This window comes from Scleropages formosus, chromosome 16 (assembly GCF_900964775.1).
Source record: "Scleropages formosus chromosome 16, fSclFor1.1, whole genome shotgun sequence".
Taxonomy (NCBI): domain Eukaryota; kingdom Metazoa; phylum Chordata; class Actinopteri; order Osteoglossiformes; family Osteoglossidae; genus Scleropages; species Scleropages formosus.
The window spans coordinates 11,505,947-11,523,534 of record NC_041821.1 but is presented as its reverse complement, the minus strand read 5'-3'; the positions used below and the strand labels follow the sequence as shown (position 1 = coordinate 11,523,534).

At 39.7% G+C, this 17,588-nt stretch overlaps 1 protein-coding gene across 22 annotated transcripts in view; it reads left to right on the top strand.

Moving 5' to 3' along the window:
• ptprdb (protein tyrosine phosphatase receptor type Db) overlaps nucleotides 1-17,588 on the top strand; it is a 281,632-nt gene that overhangs the window by 244,627 nt on the left and 19,417 nt on the right. For 15 of the 22 annotated variants that reach the window (XM_029259211.1, XM_018737900.2, XM_029259225.1 and 12 more), the window contains 7 exons: nucleotides 715-808; nucleotides 6,691-6,900; nucleotides 7,817-7,977; nucleotides 8,798-8,809; nucleotides 10,524-10,636; nucleotides 13,332-13,373; nucleotides 13,928-14,025. In XM_029259211.1, the coding sequence (XP_029115044.1) occupies nucleotides 715-808; nucleotides 6,691-6,900; nucleotides 7,817-7,977; nucleotides 8,798-8,809; nucleotides 10,524-10,636; nucleotides 13,332-13,373; nucleotides 13,928-14,025 (730 nt within the window). The remainder of the gene's footprint in view (nucleotides 1-714; nucleotides 809-6,690; nucleotides 6,901-7,816; nucleotides 7,978-8,797; nucleotides 8,810-10,523; nucleotides 10,637-13,331; nucleotides 13,374-13,927; nucleotides 14,026-17,588) is intronic. The other 7 variants (XM_029259218.1, XM_029259217.1, XM_018737910.2 and 4 more) reach the window with 3 other exon arrangements.

Genomic DNA, 17,588 nt, shown 5'->3' with positions numbered 1-17,588 from the left:
ACCTATAACCTTCTGATCTAGAGTTCTATACATCTTTATTGTACAGTTTTCTATCGTGTTTGTTGACGCAAGAATGAAACATAGCAAACATGTTAAAGCTGCGCTAATGGAATTCTACAGGTCTGTGACATGTAGGTTATTAAAGGCTGCACAGGTCAACAGCAAATGCTGGGTGTAAACAGTGATGGATGAACACACCGCAACTCCTGCTAGGACTTGAACCAATTAATTCCTCATTACCCTGCCATATTGGCTTCCTGATGGCAATATACAGCATGCAGCCAGGGAGTGAAACTCTGGCAGAATTGCTGTCCTTGTGCAGCTTGAATAAAATAATTTTAAATTTCAGCTCACATCAAGATGTCCAATTAGCCCATAAGGCCTCACTGAGTTGTGACAGTCGGTTTAAATTGAATGATCATGCTTCAATTAAATCCAAACACTATATTTCTGACTAAATCCAAACACTATATTTCCTGCTAATTTTATGGTCACCATTTTTTCTCTCTCTCATCCATGCTTGGCTCTTTGATGAACCATCCAAATAAACTGTGCCAGCTGGCCTGGAAACGATTTATGCAATGTAGGCTCAAGAAATGTTAATGCTGAGGAAGTTTCCCTTGCATATATGTAGACAATGAAAGTGTAACTGTGGACCCTACTTCCAAAAGCACCAGTGTTTAGTCAGAGTGACCCTGTCTTGTGCCTTTACAGAGGGTACTACATTGTCGTGGTCCCCTTGAAAAAGCAGCGCAGCGGAAAGTTTCTCAAGCTTTGGGAAAGTCCTGATGAAATGAACCTGGAGGAGGTGAGTGAGCAGTTGGTTTGAGGAAATGATTGCATTTGAAACACCATCTTAGCTTCAGCACGTTCTCCTTTCTCTCAGTTCTATAAACATACCATCAAGCAATGTCAGCATAAGTGAAAGCTTGCATGTTGCACTTATCTATATATCCATTTCTGAAGTAGGTATTCAGATCCTCTCTGTTCCCAGAGCTAAATGTTTCACGTTCTTCCATAAATGTGGCACATAAGATTATAGTCTTCCTCCACCTAAGAATATAAATTTTCTCCTGAAAAACCATTTATAAGGTGAATTTTCATAACTGCAATATGTAATTACTGTTTATTTCAATGGTGAAAAGATTTTATGTGTTCCTGAGCCACGAAATTGCCACCATTTTATATCAAAATACAAAGAAATTCCAAAAATTACTACAGTAGTTGACAATACTTATTATAACACAATATTGCAAGACAGTTTCCCTTCATTAATTATTGTCAATGTATGGCTTTCTACCTTTGCTTTTCCAGCTCTTTCTTAGCTATCCTGTTGTGTACACTTAAGAAATGCTCACAAGCAAAACACACATGCACATGATACTCAGTGATTATCTGTTATTTCAACCTTTGATGCAAAAAAAAAAAAGAATAGTGAAGAGAGATGAAATCAGTGAGAATAATGTAAATGACTTCATACTCATCAAGCAAGTTGATGTAGCGTGGGTAATCGAAAAAGGGCCATTATTGCTGAGATTATGACAGGAGGAAGGTCTTCAGTCTGTTTGGAGTTTGCATGCAGGGGTTTTAAATGAAACTCCTCTTGTAACTTTGGAAGCGTAGTCTTTTTACCTTGTAACTTTGGAAGCGTAGTCTTTTTACCTTGTAACTTTGGAAGCGTAGTCTTTTTACAATTAATGAAATTCAGTTCTTTATAATAATTTTTCTAAAGTAACATTTATTCAAGATGATCTTTAGTTCCCTCTTAAACCTGCCTCAGTACAGCTTGATCATACTGGAGATAAGCAGTTATTCTAAAAAATATATATTAAGAAGTTATTTAAAAAAAAAAAAACTTTTTAAAAACATTTACTAGGATTTCAAAGTTAAGTCTTTAGCATGAGGGTGCCACGGTGGCGCAGCGGGTTTGGTCTGTGCCTGCTCTCTGGTGGGTCTGGGGTCCAAGTCCCACTGGGGGTGCATTGTGACAGACTGGCGTCCCATCCCCCTCCAGCCTCGTGCCCTGTGTTGCCAGGTTAGACTCCAGCTCGGCGTGACCCCGCTTGGAACAAGCGGTTTCAGACAGTGTGTGTGTGTTTGTGTGTGTGTGTGTGTGTGTGTTTCTTTAGCGTGATATTCAGAATTAGTTTAGAAGAAACTAGACCAGTTATATTATATTATAATCACTGGGTAGGTACAGAGCCGACTTGCAGCTTGTGTGGTGGTGTAGCCTCTTTGAGGCACGTTCTATCTGCATGTAAGGTTAGTTTATCTCAGGGAAGATATACTTGGAGGCATAATGAAGTGTTAAGATCCTTGGCATGCTTGTTGGAGAACAAGCGGGTTGAAGTTAATTCACTCCCGCAGTATGGAAGAAATAAGCTTATTTCTTTTGTGCGGGAGGGGGAGAGTGTTATAAGTCATGCGCATGGTCGTGGTGATGCGAGTTTTAAATGGGGGGAGGTGCGTGACTGGAAGTTGGTAGCGGACGTGGGAAAACAGCTGCAGATGCCGAAGTGCATTGCGATCACGGCGTTGAGACCCGATATTGTGCTGTACTCTGAGGATGCACGGATAGTGTACTTCATTGAATTAACAATACCCTTCGAAGACTCATTGGAAGATGCCTTTGAGAGGAAGAAATTGAAGTACACTGAGTTGGCTGGTGAGGTGAGGGAGCGAGGCTGGCAGTGCGTTATTAGACCAGTGGAGATCGGTACTAGAGGGTTTGTTGCAAAATCAACCACGTCGCTACTGTTGGAGTTTGGTTTTAGGGGTCAGTCGTTAAGAGCAGCTATTAAAGGTTTGTCAGAGGTAGCAGAAAGATCCAGTCAGTGGTTGTGGATGAGAAGGCACCAGGGTGTTTGGGGGAAGCACACTTGAGTGGGGAGTACTCGCCTAGGTGAACATCAATGGTTTGAGTTTTGTTGTCACCTCCATATGCTGATGTGGTGTATTGGTTGGTTGTTGGTGGTTGGGGTGGGTTTTTTTTTTTTTTTTTTTTTTGTGGATGGAGTCGCTGGGATGGCACTGTGGGCATGGAGGGGGGTGGGTCTGGGACGCCAGATCTCGCCGTTGAGCCTTCTGGAGGTGTCGTGGGCTCAATTCAATGAAACATCAACGAAGGAAGGTGCCCACTTGACAACCCCAACGAAGTGCACGCGGTGGCTCCCGGCAAGGAGGATGGTGTTTGCCCATGATGTGGGCTGATTCTTGTGAAGAGAATCGTTTGGTGGGGTTTTGGGAGGGATGGAATATTGCGGCGTGGTTGGTTTGTGTCTAGCCCCCCTTGATTTTGGCACGAGGGGTTGAACATCTTTCCCTGTGTATTATTGTATGTATATAAATAAGTGAAATAGGGTATGAAGCAAAACACATTCAAAGTGTTATTTTTTGTTTATCATTGATTAGCTTCTTAGTAAATATCTCACAATGAAAATGGATAAAACTTGCATAATAGAAGTTTGTAAAAGTAAGTTTGAATTTTTCATTAGCACATTATTTCTTTATGTGTTCATTACAATCTGTAAAAAAAAAAAAAAAAAAAAAAAAAATCAATGTTATGCAAATATAGGCCCAGAATTCTATGTGAGCTGTTCAGACTACTTCTGTAGCTCACATCTCAACATGACAGATCATCAGGGTGCTACCCTTCAGAATTTATATATTTGTCAATATTTGCTCTCTCCTTTCAACGTCTCCCCAAGGTCAGTGGGCAGAGCAGCAAAAACACTGAGAGCAGGAAGTATGATTGAGGAGGTAATCAGGCGTATGTCCCTGTGCGGCTGAACCAAAGCCCGTCAGAGAACCGCTTTCCAGACCGAGTGAGCTGTGGACCTCATTCGCTCTGTCTTGCGCTGTCCTTGTTGATTTACCTTTTTTCCTTTTTTTATTTGTTTCTTCGTTAAAATAACAACCGCCTCCTGTGTACTTCTTTATCTATGCACACAATCTGGCATTCTGCTCATGTTCCTAATCGGCATTAATATGCACTGTGGCACCTTGTTCCCTGTGTTGTAGAATGCACTGACACAAAGAGAGCCGGAGGGGGCAGACAGTCATGCACTGTCAACTTCTGATAATGCACATTTGCGTCGGGGCGACGTGCACCTTGGGGAATCGCCCCACTTGATTCCATATTAGCGTAATGCGTGGCTGCGTTCTGCACGGGTGCCCAGGGGAAAGAACCATACATGTTGTGTTTGTGATGCTCTGCTGTTCCTGAGTTCTGAAAAGGGGTATTGCTCTCAATTTAGTGGACATCAGCAGTACCGGCGGGAGTTGACAAATACAACGACCTGCTACTGTTAGTATCACTTACAGTCACAACAGAGCTGCCATGGCCAACCGTTGTCCTCAGGACACAATGTGAAAATCAATCACTCCGCGACAGATGATACAGCATTTTCCCCACTGAGAGAAGAGTGGAAAAGTATTGAACTTTAAGGGTCTACATGGTACAGGGTAAGTCGAAAAGTTTCACACCTAATTGTGGTCCACAACCAATTGAAACGGGTGCCTGGTGACAGCCAGCCATAAAAATATAAGTATTTATAATATGAATGCAGAATACACTAAAACATCAAAATACCATATGTTTCTGCCAAAACTGTGTATTAGTGACTTACAAGAAGAGGGGCTTAGGGTGCCTCCAGGGATGCTCTGAGATTTTGTCTGCCTTCAGTGAGGCTACTGTGGCACTGGACTTGGGAATCCACTCCCTTGAGATTTATGTCAGGCCAAAAGACCAGATGACATTTTTCTTTGCTTTAAATTTGATATGCTGCTCTGCTCTAGCTGGAGGCTCTTCTGTCTAATAAATGAAATCAGAACTTTTATTTATTTATTTATTCCCCAAATGTGAAGTTGTTAAGTTTAAACTATATCTAGGTTCCCACATGACTTGGAAAATGTAGGGAATTTCCCATGTTATGCCTGGAAAAGTAACCCATGTCCTCTCAGTCTGACTCACTTTTTATAACAGTTCATTGTATGGGAATGTGTTTGTTCTTGCTTTCCTTTAATTTAACTTAGCTTTTATTAGCCTGTTGCGGTATGTGGAGTGCAAAACTGCCGCTTAATTTGTATTTTTAACTGTAAATGTGGGGCAGCTTGAAGTGTTGTTTTAGTGTGATTTGTAAAATAAATAAATGGAATATAATTAGTTTATTCTACTAAAATCCCTTTTGCTACATCTTAAAATCTCTGCTGTTAACTGCATTAAAGTATTTTGAGTAAATAGTTTATTTCTCATGAATATGTTTCTGAAAGAAATGTGCACCTCTGATTGTAGAACATCCAAATTGCTCATGTGCACAGAGAGGAATATATGATTAAAAATTCCAGAGGCACAGGAAGTTCATAGGAAGTGATGGCCTTTAGTATTTTGTACCAAAAAAAAATTGCCATCATGCCATCATCAGCATACAATGTCAAAATTTTCTTGTGCTGTTATACAAACACAATATGCCCCAAAAGGGTGGGGGCAGTCAATTCATCTATTAATCAATTAAGGCACACATTTAATTGAAATACCAGTTGCAAGGAGTAGAAAACAACTTCATAAATCAAGATTGAAACATAGCTTTTTCTAATTTATATACTGTAAGTTAAAAAGGAAATAATTATTTTCTTTTTTGTACAAATTCTCATTCCACATTTGCAGAAGCCTCAACAAGAAAGACACAGTCAATGTAAAACAAAACACAGTGAAACAGAGCAACACCCGCCATATAGAGACTGAGTACAAGATACAGTTCAATATCGGTTTCTCATTGATACCCTCTGGATGCACCAATCTCATGAAGAATATCTATCCAGATTAAAGTAGCTTTTGTTCCAAATCACCCACACGTGCTCTGGAGATTTGATGAATATCACAGAAGAGATGGATGAGACTGGACTCTCAGCCTCAATGAGATGTACAGCAAGGACCGATTTCTTGTCGCTCTAATGTGTATGGTGTGACTCGTCATTTTTCAAATATACCATAGGCTAAAGGGACATGAAAGAAGATAAATAACTCTGTGTGCATGTTAAGCATTGCAAGATTTCATATTCATGTAAGGTTGCATGACTAATGAGTCTTCATTTTTTACGTAATTACAGTAAGCAAAAAAGTCATTTCAGCCATCTTTGCGTGCAGACAGAGGGGGTATAATTATCAGCATGAACCTCATAATCTCTTGCATACCTTCCCTTGTTACAGAGAAAAAATAGAAAATGAGAAAACATAGCCCTACATGATTTTATGAATTAAGTAAATGGTTTTTTTATTTACCAACTGAATGTATTGCTAATGGTTTCATCATGCTGTCCGGCTGTTTGGCTTTGAACTTGGCTTTTTAAAAAACAAAAAAATAATAGTAATAATAATAAATTTGATTTATGAATGGTATATTTCACAAAACATTTTTTTTCTCCCCTTATAATGGAAGTTTCTGAGTACTGTAGATTTATGATTAAATCAGAAAAGGGGTTTCCGTAGGGTCAAGCAGAACTCATGCAGTTCTTCATTCACTGATCTTAAAGATTTAACAAAATTATTGAATATTGTGCTAGAAATACAAGTAAGATTCAAAGAAGTAATTCACACCGTGTTAGTAGTTTACTGAAGACAAAGATTACACTGTCCAGCTTATAATGTAAACTGTGTGTTTCAGCTCTGACTCATGATTTCTTCTCACTTAGCTGCTCAAAGAAATAAACAGAACCAGCAAAGGTCTTCGGGTCAAGAGGCAGGCGGAGCCCAAACCTTACATTGCGGCCTACTTCAAAGAGCTTCCCACTGAGTTCACCCTGGGAGACAAGAAGGTCTATGGTGACTTTGAAAATCGGCAGCTCCAAAGTGGCCAAGAATACATATTCTTTGTTTTGGCTGTGCTGGAGATGTCTGAGAATGTAAGAGTCCTTAAGCTATTTCCAGCCTTTGACTATACACAGAATTTTATTCAAAATATTTTCCTTAAGCAACGTTATGCTAGTTTTTGTCATCATTGTCAGGATTTTTATTTTAAAACAATAATCCAGTGAGCTTTAATTTTTGCATATTGTATTATAAACTGACCTACCTCGTTTATATTGTTCACATTCAGAATAAAGTCACGTCTTTAGGATACAATCTGACATATGTCGATTTTGAATGTACAAGCTTTAGAACCACGCAATTCCTGCGACGTTCCTCATTAAAGCTTGCTTGAGGCATAGCTATAAAAGTGGGTAAGACTTTCTAGGAAGGGTCTCATATTTAAGCTTGCAAAATATGATCTAAGCAATGCAATAAGCATTAATACCTTAAGAAAAATCAACAGCCATTTTCTAAGTTTTCTCATGTAGATATCACAGAATCCCATGGGTGTTTTGTGCATAATCCTTCAAAGAACGTTCTATTGAAAACTTCCCTGGTGCAATATCTAATGTACTGATTTGGCTACTGATAGACCTTGGTTCCATCAATACATGAGGGCTATTCAGCCCCTGGGCTTGAAGGCCACTGCCAAGCTGATTTTCAAGCTCTCATTACAACACTAAGAAGGTGGATTAAATCAAGATGTTTCATTGATTCGGATGGTTCCAGCAGTTGAATGGAACAAAAGAATGCTGGTTTGCAGTCCTTCAGGAATAGGTTGATTAGCCTTGATCTGTATCCTCAGAATCATCATCTTAAGGATCCTCTGATGATAAGGTCATTGCGTATTGTGTATTGTTCCTGAAATGAAAACAATATGGGATAAAAGGCATGTGTTAAAAATGGCAGTGCTGGGGATTCAGTGAAGATGGTTCTGTTGTTTTTCTGCCCATTTATGTCACCGTGCAGACAATGTATGCCACAAGCCCCTACTCCGACCCCGTGGTGTATGCAGACATCGATCGACAGCCAATCATCGATGAGGAAGAGGGACTAATCTGGGTGGTGGGGCCTGTGCTTGCTGTGGTCTTCATAATTTGCATTGTCATCGCCATCCTCCTGTTCAAGAGGTAAAGGGAGGGGTGTGGTGCGCAATCCATGCGGCTCTGTCTCTCTCTCACTCTTTCTCCGTGTGCGACTGAAACACGATGGTTGCCGCCTGTCGCAGCTCATTTGTGTCCAGCAGGCATTGCAATATGTCTGCCGTCGTAGGGCCGCAAGGCCCAGGGGGCTTCTTTCAGGCTTCACTTGAGAGCGCCTGTGGGCGGCAGTGTCCTGCTGCCTCCTGAGGACAGCAGTACTTCTGACACGTCAGGGGTGGCAGGGAAAGGAGTTAGCAATAGTCAGGGGTTGATGTTAGCAGCGTGATGCATTGGACTGCGGACACGTTGCTCTAGAGTCAAGTTTTTTCTGTCTCTTTTCAAAACAATTTTCATGTTTCGATTTTCCCTTGAAGTCTTTCTAATATTGACATGTTCATTCTTTGGGCTATTTAAAAAAAATCTAAGTACAATTCTCATAGAGATGATTATGTACTATTGCTATACATAGCACACAAATGATTATGTATTTAAAGGTCCGTCCATATTCGAAAAGTGGACCCTGGAATTACCTAGGGAGAAGCATTTACCTGCACTGTGAAATTCTCTCCCCACCCCAGCCCCAAATCAGTTTTATTGTGGCCTAAGCACTTTTGCCACCATTGGGGTGCTAGGTATTTTCCGTCATGATGTGGTTAGTTCCAATTATCTGGTTTTTAATGGCTTTCAGCCTTTAATGTTACTGGTGTCGTGACTTGCGTAAACAAGTAGCCTGTTGTCATAGTGACCCTCATACAGACTGGCCATGTAACGCCTTTCTTTGTTTCCCTTTTGCTCACAAACGGATCAGCAAACCGGACAGGTAAGAAAACCAGGGCAGCCCCTAGTGGCCTATTCCCAGCCATCTGTAATCTATATGTCGTGACTGCTTCACCCGTAGGCTGTAGCTGAATTCTTTGTCCATGTCGTTTTTACTGTTATTATTAGCATTTGTTTGCTTTGCCCTTGTTTCAATCCTAACATACTAGATCGATTCCCATTCGGTTTCCTGTTGAATTTTCTCCCTGCGGCTATTTGTCCCTGTTGCTTTGTTTGACTGTGTGTCGTATAAATGCAATTGGATGAGGAAATACATTTCGGACTGTCAGTCGCCACCAAGAGAAATACCAAAGGCCAGTTCTGAGTCATTGCCTCTGAGGGCTCTAAGTGCCAAGGGCTTGGAGGTGATGAGAGTGGTTGTTCATGGACTTCACAGCAGCACTCAAGTCCAGTAGATCCTTACTTGCTTGTGGGCTCGCAGTTTGATGTCACACATTGTCACTTTGCTGTTTGATATCTGTGATATTGCTAAGAGGTGCTAAGTGCCCCTGTGCTGCTGTAATAAGTATCATAAGGAAAGAGGAGAACTGCTGTGTATTTGTTTCCATCTGGAGACTGTAGCTTGGAAAATCCTCAAAAATCACGTTGCACATTCTAGTCATATGCATAAAAAAGTAAAAGTATACAAAATGCAAGATTTCAATATGAGTCGTCCTTGGATTTTTGGAATTTAAACAATTTGCGTAATAATTCATACTCATGACAAAAATTGAGTTGTTCCATCCTACTAGCTTAGAGGCTTCATTTGTACCATATTCTAAAAGGCCTTTAGCCTTATTAAATAGGTTTTGCTGAGTGCTGTCCTTCATTGAGGTATTAAGCTTTAAGTATGCAATAATCCAAAGTATATTCTGTACTATTCTGGGTAGACTTGTCTGATAGCCTTTAATGCATTCCCTTAGCTTTAAATGAAGCTCTTATGATCAGTTGTATATCTTTTTATAAACATTAAATTTCATGCTATTGGCCATGATCATATTGAGATCATTTGTTTGAGAAAAAAACTATTTTTTACATTTTGTGCTCAAACTTGTTTTTACCAAGAAGCCATATCACAGCAGGGTTTTGATATAGGCCTGTGTTTGCTGACCTACTCAGCAAAATAACAGATCTGATTTTTCAAAACAAAGTGCATATGACATCCAAACTGACACACACACTGAGACATGCAGAGAACAGATGCCACATGGAGGGCCAAGTCTGGGAGGTTTTCGCTCCAGCTGGGCAATGAACAGCCGGAGTCAATGTACTGTCTTAATTAAACCCTTTTTGTTTCTTTTCTGAGTTTTTACTAGAGTGGTGTCAGGAGAGCATGAAAACCTGCTGGACTTTTCCCTCCAAGGCCAAAGTTGAATATGTCGCCCTGATAAATTATTATGCAGTTATTTTTCATTTGCTGTTCTCTCACTCTTCTCCGTATGAACTCACACACAATCTTTTCAACAAATCTTAGCATTTCATGATAAAATTAAATGCTGATGGCGTCAAATCAGCTACAGATCTCAAAGTGTCTTTTCTTGTGTCCAATTTCCATGCATTCACTTCCTAATTTGTCAATGTCTTTGTGATTTTCCTGTTTGACCTTAAATTATTTTGTTGTAATTGTCATCTCATTGTTTAGTTTTACAGTACTAGCACCTCTGCAACTAACATCCAATTCACCAACACAAAGGCATGTTTGTTTACCATGACTCCAGGAAGAGAGCTGAATCAGAGGGCAGGAAAGGAAGCCTACCCAACAGCAAGGAGCTGCCCTCCCATCATCCTACTGACCCTGTGGAGTTGCGACGCCTCAACTTCCAAACACCTGGTAAGACCACTCTTGCCATGGTCTCTGCTCATGATGCCTCCTTGACTTACAGTTGAGAGGCTGTAGATGACTAGGAGAAGGTCCAACGAGCAGTGACTAACACCATCACATAAAAAGTTGATATTATCAATAAATGGCCCTGTGTTTCAGTGTGTTCATGCAATTTTGTCAAACTTTGGCAAAGTATAAGTGATTGTGGATTTAAAAAATCTTTTTTTTTTTACCTCGCATTGTGTTCATTACATGTGCATTCATGAGTTTTTCCATGAACGTCATTGTGCACCTGCATGTCCTCACTGAATGCATTTACTATTAGGTGGAATGAATAAGTTCAACTCTATATCTAATAGCTTGTAGCTATTGAATGTACTGGCATGTAACTGAATGGGTCTTCGTTTTCAAAGACTATTTTTTTTCTGTCAAGTGCTATCAAAAAATAAAGTAAACTTTCCTTGAATGCATTGAAAAACTTTTTCAGGGTAATGATGAACTTCCTGAAACTACTCTCACACACACACACACTGGCTGAATCCGCTTGTCCCAAGCAGGAGTCGTGGCGAGCCAGAGCCTAGCCCGGCAACACAGGGCGTAGGGCTGGAGGGGGAGAGGACACATCCAGGATGGGATGCCAGTCCGTCGCAAGGCACCCCAAGCGGGACTTGAGCCCCAGACCCATCGGAGAGCAGGACCTGTCCAAACCCACTGCGCCACCGAAAGTGCTAAGAATGTTAATTTATTTGAACCGACACCTTTGTGTAAGATAAATTAAAGTACCATGCTATGCTAAACCTGAAGCAAATGTCTTTAGAGCATGGAAAGAAGCCCATGTGACCATGTGGAGAGCATGAAAACTCCACACAGACAAAGCTCGATTTTAACCCACATCTGAACACTGGTGCCACACACTTTGCTAGGTAAAACTTTGGCTTTACAAGGACTCCTTTTTAGCTCAGACAAGTGCAGATGCATGCTAGTACAGGCTACCATCAACAGGAAACTTATCACTGTCACCATGACACAATTAATTTGATAGGATGCGCTATGACAGATTCTGTCGCTGTAAGTCATTGTCTGAGGGTAGTGCTGGACATTCTATCAGAGCGCATAATCTCAAAGAAATTACTGACGACTCACAAACATTGGCTGTTGTTATGCTGTGTCATGTAGCTCCAACATTAATTCCACACAAACACGCATGGTAACGTCTTTGTATTAATATTCTTTACAAGAACTGGAGCTGAAACACTTTTCTCTGTTTTTCCATATGTAATATTCAAGGATTTTTTCCTTCATTTTTCATCTGATATTTCAATATTCTTCTTGAGTCATCCAGTTGTATGAGATAAACCTGCAAGGTGTTCCATGGGACCGAACGGTCTGGTACTCAGCCCTGGTGTGAGAAGTTTCTGGTCTAGAAAGTGTCTGTATGAAAGCTGCCGAGTTGTCCCTGACCTGTCAGCAGTCATGTCTGCCCCCCAGTCTCTCACTTCACTTACCAGAATCCTCCTCCTCCTCCTCCTGCCAAACAGTCGCTCAGCTTATCTGTGATAATGGCTCTCCACCCCCACCCTAGCCCAACACACTCTGAGAGGTCTAACCATCTATGGCTCTTGTGTTACACTCTCCTCCTGAGCGCCATATCAGTGTTGCATTAGGGCCACCTCCGGTTTCTCAAAAGCCAACCATCTCCCCAACCCCCACACACCTCAGCTCTTCGTTGCACTTCCTCACACGCATTTTCCTCTTAGGAGTGCTTGACATTTGCATACAACTGAGGCAAATGTCAGTTTGGCTTGAAATGGATCTGGAGTGCATACGCGCTGGCAGCACCCCGGCCAATCGTCCAGAGAAGAGGGTCCCATTTTCATTAGCTAATGGCTACTTGTGCTTTTAGCTTCATTTGGGGGAAAAAAATTAAAGTAGGTACATATTTTAAGCGGTTCTGATGAAAACAGAAAATGGCTTGCCACACCTAAAGAGGGATCCAGAGATTTTTCAGTCCTCGATCAAGGACCCTCATGCACCCGCAGCACTGCCACCCGCAGCCAGATGCCCTGCTCACCTTGCCCGACAAGGAAACAGAGAAACACACACAGGTCCACACACATCGGTCCCTTTCCACAGAAACAGCTCTGCTGACTCCACCAGGACCAAACAGCCCGAAGTGCTTGGCAACCCACTTTACTGCAGCGACTGCAACGCGGTTAATGTAGTCAATGTCAACAAAGTTTTATATGCAACCAGCAGGCTGGAACCTAAGGCTCCCTTTGCTGTTATATTCATTAGGAGAAACTCATTATATCTGTGCAGACTTGTAGAGCTAAATGTTTGGGCTGGGAGAATGGAGTCAGCCCTTCTTGGACGTGATGCCCCAGAACTGGGGATTTTTAGGGGTCTGTTCCTTTTTCCCCCTTGTCTGTTTTTGGAAACCATTGTTTGGGAAGTTTCGCTGCATTTGCCAATTTTGCTGCAGTATTGCCAAACACATTGAAGTCTCGGCAAGTAAATATTTATGTTACTAACCGATAAGCGCGAGGAAGGGGGATGAGTGTGCGATACAGTTTTCTGAACTACGCTTTGTATTGTCTGACATGCCTGCCTGTGATCTTACTTTCCTTTTCTCCCCCGTTTAAAAAGAGTCCACCACGCTGCTACGACGTCTACAATCTTTTTTATTCCGTCATTTTCTTTGCAGGTTCAGGTGTCTCCGGTTACCCTGGTAACCTGCATTTGTCAAGTTAGTTGGTCTTGTTTATGGTTTTTTCAGTGTTTTATATTCCTCTCTCCTTTCTATTTAGGCTTGATAGCTAAGATCTCATTTTCCTCCTTACTGTACATTGTAGTCACATCATGCATTGCAGGGGGGATAAATGTTGAATGACCCAGTAATATGCCATTACTTCAAGCCAATGGCAATATCAGGCCTAACTTTGTTCCTTTTTTTGACATGCTAATTTTGGTGCTGCTTGGTGTGAATAACAGTTTCTTTCACACTAGGAATGTATGCTTTGGAAATATGCTTGGTTATTTCTCATTAGCTTCAGTCTTCATATTCTCCGTGCATGCTCTCACTTTATGTAAAACAACCACTCTAACAAGACTTTTCACGTTTTCATTAGTACTCATGCTGCTACTGATCTGCTTTGGTTCTCTCTCTCTCTCTCTCTCTCTCTCTCTCTCTCTCTAAATGTTTTTATTTATTTATTTACTCCTTTATTTATTTGTTTATTTTTTAGGCAGCCCATTCACCTGCTTTCTTGACACTTAAAATTCTTGTCTCTCTTACTGCAGGCATGGCTAGCCACCCACCAATCCCCATCATGGAGCTGGCTGACCACATAGAAAGACTGAAAGCTAATGATAACTTGAAGTTTTCTCAAGAATACGAGGTAAAGCTGCTTTGTGTTTCCCCCTTTCTGTTTACCTAGTCTACAAAACACCAGCTCTTTGGCTGAATTCTATAAAAATTCACCGACACAGTAACAATTTTTGCTACAGTAGTAATAATCTCATGTTAATGCTGATTTTTGTAATATTATATACTGCTTTCGTAAGACCTTAAAGGTAAGAATTGCTTTGTCATGATTGTCCTTGCAAAATAAACAGTATCATGATACTAACATTTTTCCATTTAGTGGTTGCCATTATACAGCGTAAGTGAAGAGCAGAAGTCTGCAAGCTGGTAAAATGAAATGTTCTCACAGTTTGAGCCCCCAATAAAACAGACAATGGCTGGATCTGTCTCGGCCATTTGCCTTTCAGTGTGGATTATTTGAAGTGGTCTCACTATATCTACACAGGGTAGTCTCAATTTTGTACTTGATTAAAAAAAGCAAGACAAAAGTCTAATCAGCAGTGTATCAGTGCTGTCATTTTAGACCTAACTATTAACCCATTGGATGGTATCATATTTTTTTTTGTTGTTGTTTAGTGACACAGTCTGAACTAGCATTGGGATTGATGTTTCTTTCTAGCCACAAGCCATTATCAGTATTTGCAAATACTCGTTTTTAAGTGTTGTGACAGAGTACGGAAGAAAAAACCGGTCCTCCACCCACTGCTGGAGCTTGTCAGGGTGCTCAGAAGAGAGTACAATAGGAATTAAATCTGCTTCCAATAAACATATTGCAGCCTGCAAAACCTAAGCTCATTGAGTCAATTGTGCAAAGCCGTCTCTTGGAGTGATTGTATTGCAGGCCTGTGGCTAACCTCTTGCACTCGCTTTATGGCAAAGCTGCCAACGTTTAAAAAGATGAGATCACCCTGTGGCGATCCGCCAAGACAGTACTATTATTGTGTCTTAAGAACATTAAATTGAAATTCAAGGTAGTTTTCATGAGAAATGGAAGGCCATTTTTGGAAAGTAATGAAATGAGGGCACTTTTTATTATGAGTGATGTCATGACCTGCAGTTTTGGCATCTTCCATTGAAATACTACAGCCTGCCAGATGTGTGTGTGTGTTTGGTGTCTAGATACTGCATTACATTTTGTAAATTTCTTTTCTTTCTTGATGAGAGGGTTTAGCAACGCTGAGGATTATGACTTCATCTGCATATTTTAGTACACTAATGATAACTGACTTCTTGTTATGGCCTTAATGCTGATAGTGGCTAAAATGAAACCTCTCCAATTCAAAAAAACAAAAAAAAAAGCTTTTAGAAATAATCAGTCACACAGGATGTTTCAATAGGATTAAATCCAACAAAAGAAGGGTTTGTTTTGCAAATGATTGTTTTCCCATTTTCTGTGTTCTGTTTTTGTACCCATTTTACAACTATTTTATGGGGATTTTTTTTTTCTTCAGCTAAACTACATCAATGACACCTGACAGAATATCATATCATAGATTGCAAATGACACATTTGGCACCCGAGATTTGAAAATAAGAATAAAAATGCTGTAAGACTTCTCATTTTATAATGCTGTCCCTGTAATTCTGTAACATCACTGTTCGTTTCGCTGTAAATCAAATGAAAACATTTTCACTTCATGACCTGCTGTGTTATGGAGAAAAAAAAAAGAAATAATTAAAAGAAAACAGTAACTACTAACCTAAACCTTTGCCTTTTTAAAAAAGATGTGTATCAATAGTTAATTTTTACAATCCACCGAATAATCCCTATCATCATGGAAAAATTCAAAAGAATGATTACTCCAGAGTGGTATCTGACTTCATGTGAACATTCTCTGAGCAGAAATTACTATATATTTTGAGAATTAGCATAATCTCTTTTCAAGTTCAGTAAGGGTTTATGAATGACATGCCTTTGAGCAAGAAAACAACATTTTAGCTGGATATGTAAATTAGCAGAATTGCAGGAAGAATACAAAATGATTTCACCATTATTTGTAAATATGTCTTCATAGTCTAATATTCAGATACTTGGGCGATGAAAGGAAGCTGATAGATACATGCATTGCAAAAGGCAGAACAAAGTGTTGCACTTCAAGTAGTTGTGTGATGAATAAAAGTACTGAAATAAATCTGATCCTCAGTGATCTATTGAGTGTAAGTAGAATGTTTGTCTCCCAGATGACTGACATTCTTTGTAGGTAACCGCATCATGTATTGCTCAAGCTGAAGCTATTTGTAAATAGATCTTTAAAACAGAATGTGGTTTAACAAAGGTTTGAGTCAATGAGCAACACATTTTTGGGTTGGGGGCGTGCTTTGTTTTACTGTGCAACTAATGAACCACCCTATGAGAACTTGTATGTAATTGTGGTGAAGTAATCAGACACATATGACAGAGGGCCTCCAAATGAGACTAAAATAAAGAATATTAAAGCTTATTCCAAATCCGCTACTTTATTGTAACATTTAAAATTGCATGCTGTCTCTGTTTGGGTCTGCATGCGAACTTCTAAAAGGCCAGATTGGTATGGATCTTGGTAAGCTTAATTTTCAAGATGTTTTGGAGTGTTTTTCACAGTTTTCACGCAATGACTAGAGAAAATATGTACAAACCATGCAAAAGGTAATTTTAGAATAGAAATGCTCTAAAATCAAGAGAACAGTTGACATTTTTTAGAGTACTGTACAAATATATGTAGGTGGTTTGTTTAGTGATGGTTTTGTTAAATGAAATTCTTTTCCTGTCGAAGATATCAGCAAACATTGCATTTTCTTTAATATCGTCTTGTGTCCGTCAAAACGAATTCAGAAGGAATTTAATGACCAAAATACACAACCAAATGTTCGTTTTGAACTGCAGATGTTGAGCACTGTAGTGGGAAATTGATTGCTTGCAATGAATAGTATTTGCATTTATTAATTAAAAGCCAAAGAAGAGATCTTTGGCTCATTGTCTCTTTGCGTTCATGCAAATTACAATCAAATGCAATTGATCAAAGGCAGCAGTGATTATGCTGGGCTTTATTTCACAATTATTTGAATAACTTGAAAAACTTGCAGTTTCAGCCATCTTCAGTAAATAAATCATTATTGTGCAAATCATAAATGCACATTATTTTAAAAAGGGAAGACTTTTTTTTGTGATTATAGATGTGTTTATGCTCCACGAGAAACATGCCTATGTTAAAGTAAAGCTTAACGTTGTACTATTATTATTGTATCAATTAGTTTGCAACTCTTATGCTGTTGATATATATAAAACTGGTAAAAACTATTTATCCCATCACACATGCTCTTATTTACAGATTTAAATTGACAATTTTGTGAACCCGAATGGATCGACAGTTGCTAATAAGTAAAACTGCTTAGGTTTTTGTCTGTGACGTTTTATTTATATCATTAACTTAAACTGATAGCTAAAGCCTGCTGTTCTAATGAGATAAGCAAACACAGGAAATAATAGGTTGCTGTAAATAAATTTATGACAATATGGAGTTTGGATAGACATTAGGAATTTGCATGAATGAAAAATATCTTGCAGAAAGAGAATAAGAATACTTTTGACATTATTTTGGAATAGTCAAGCAGCTTCAGA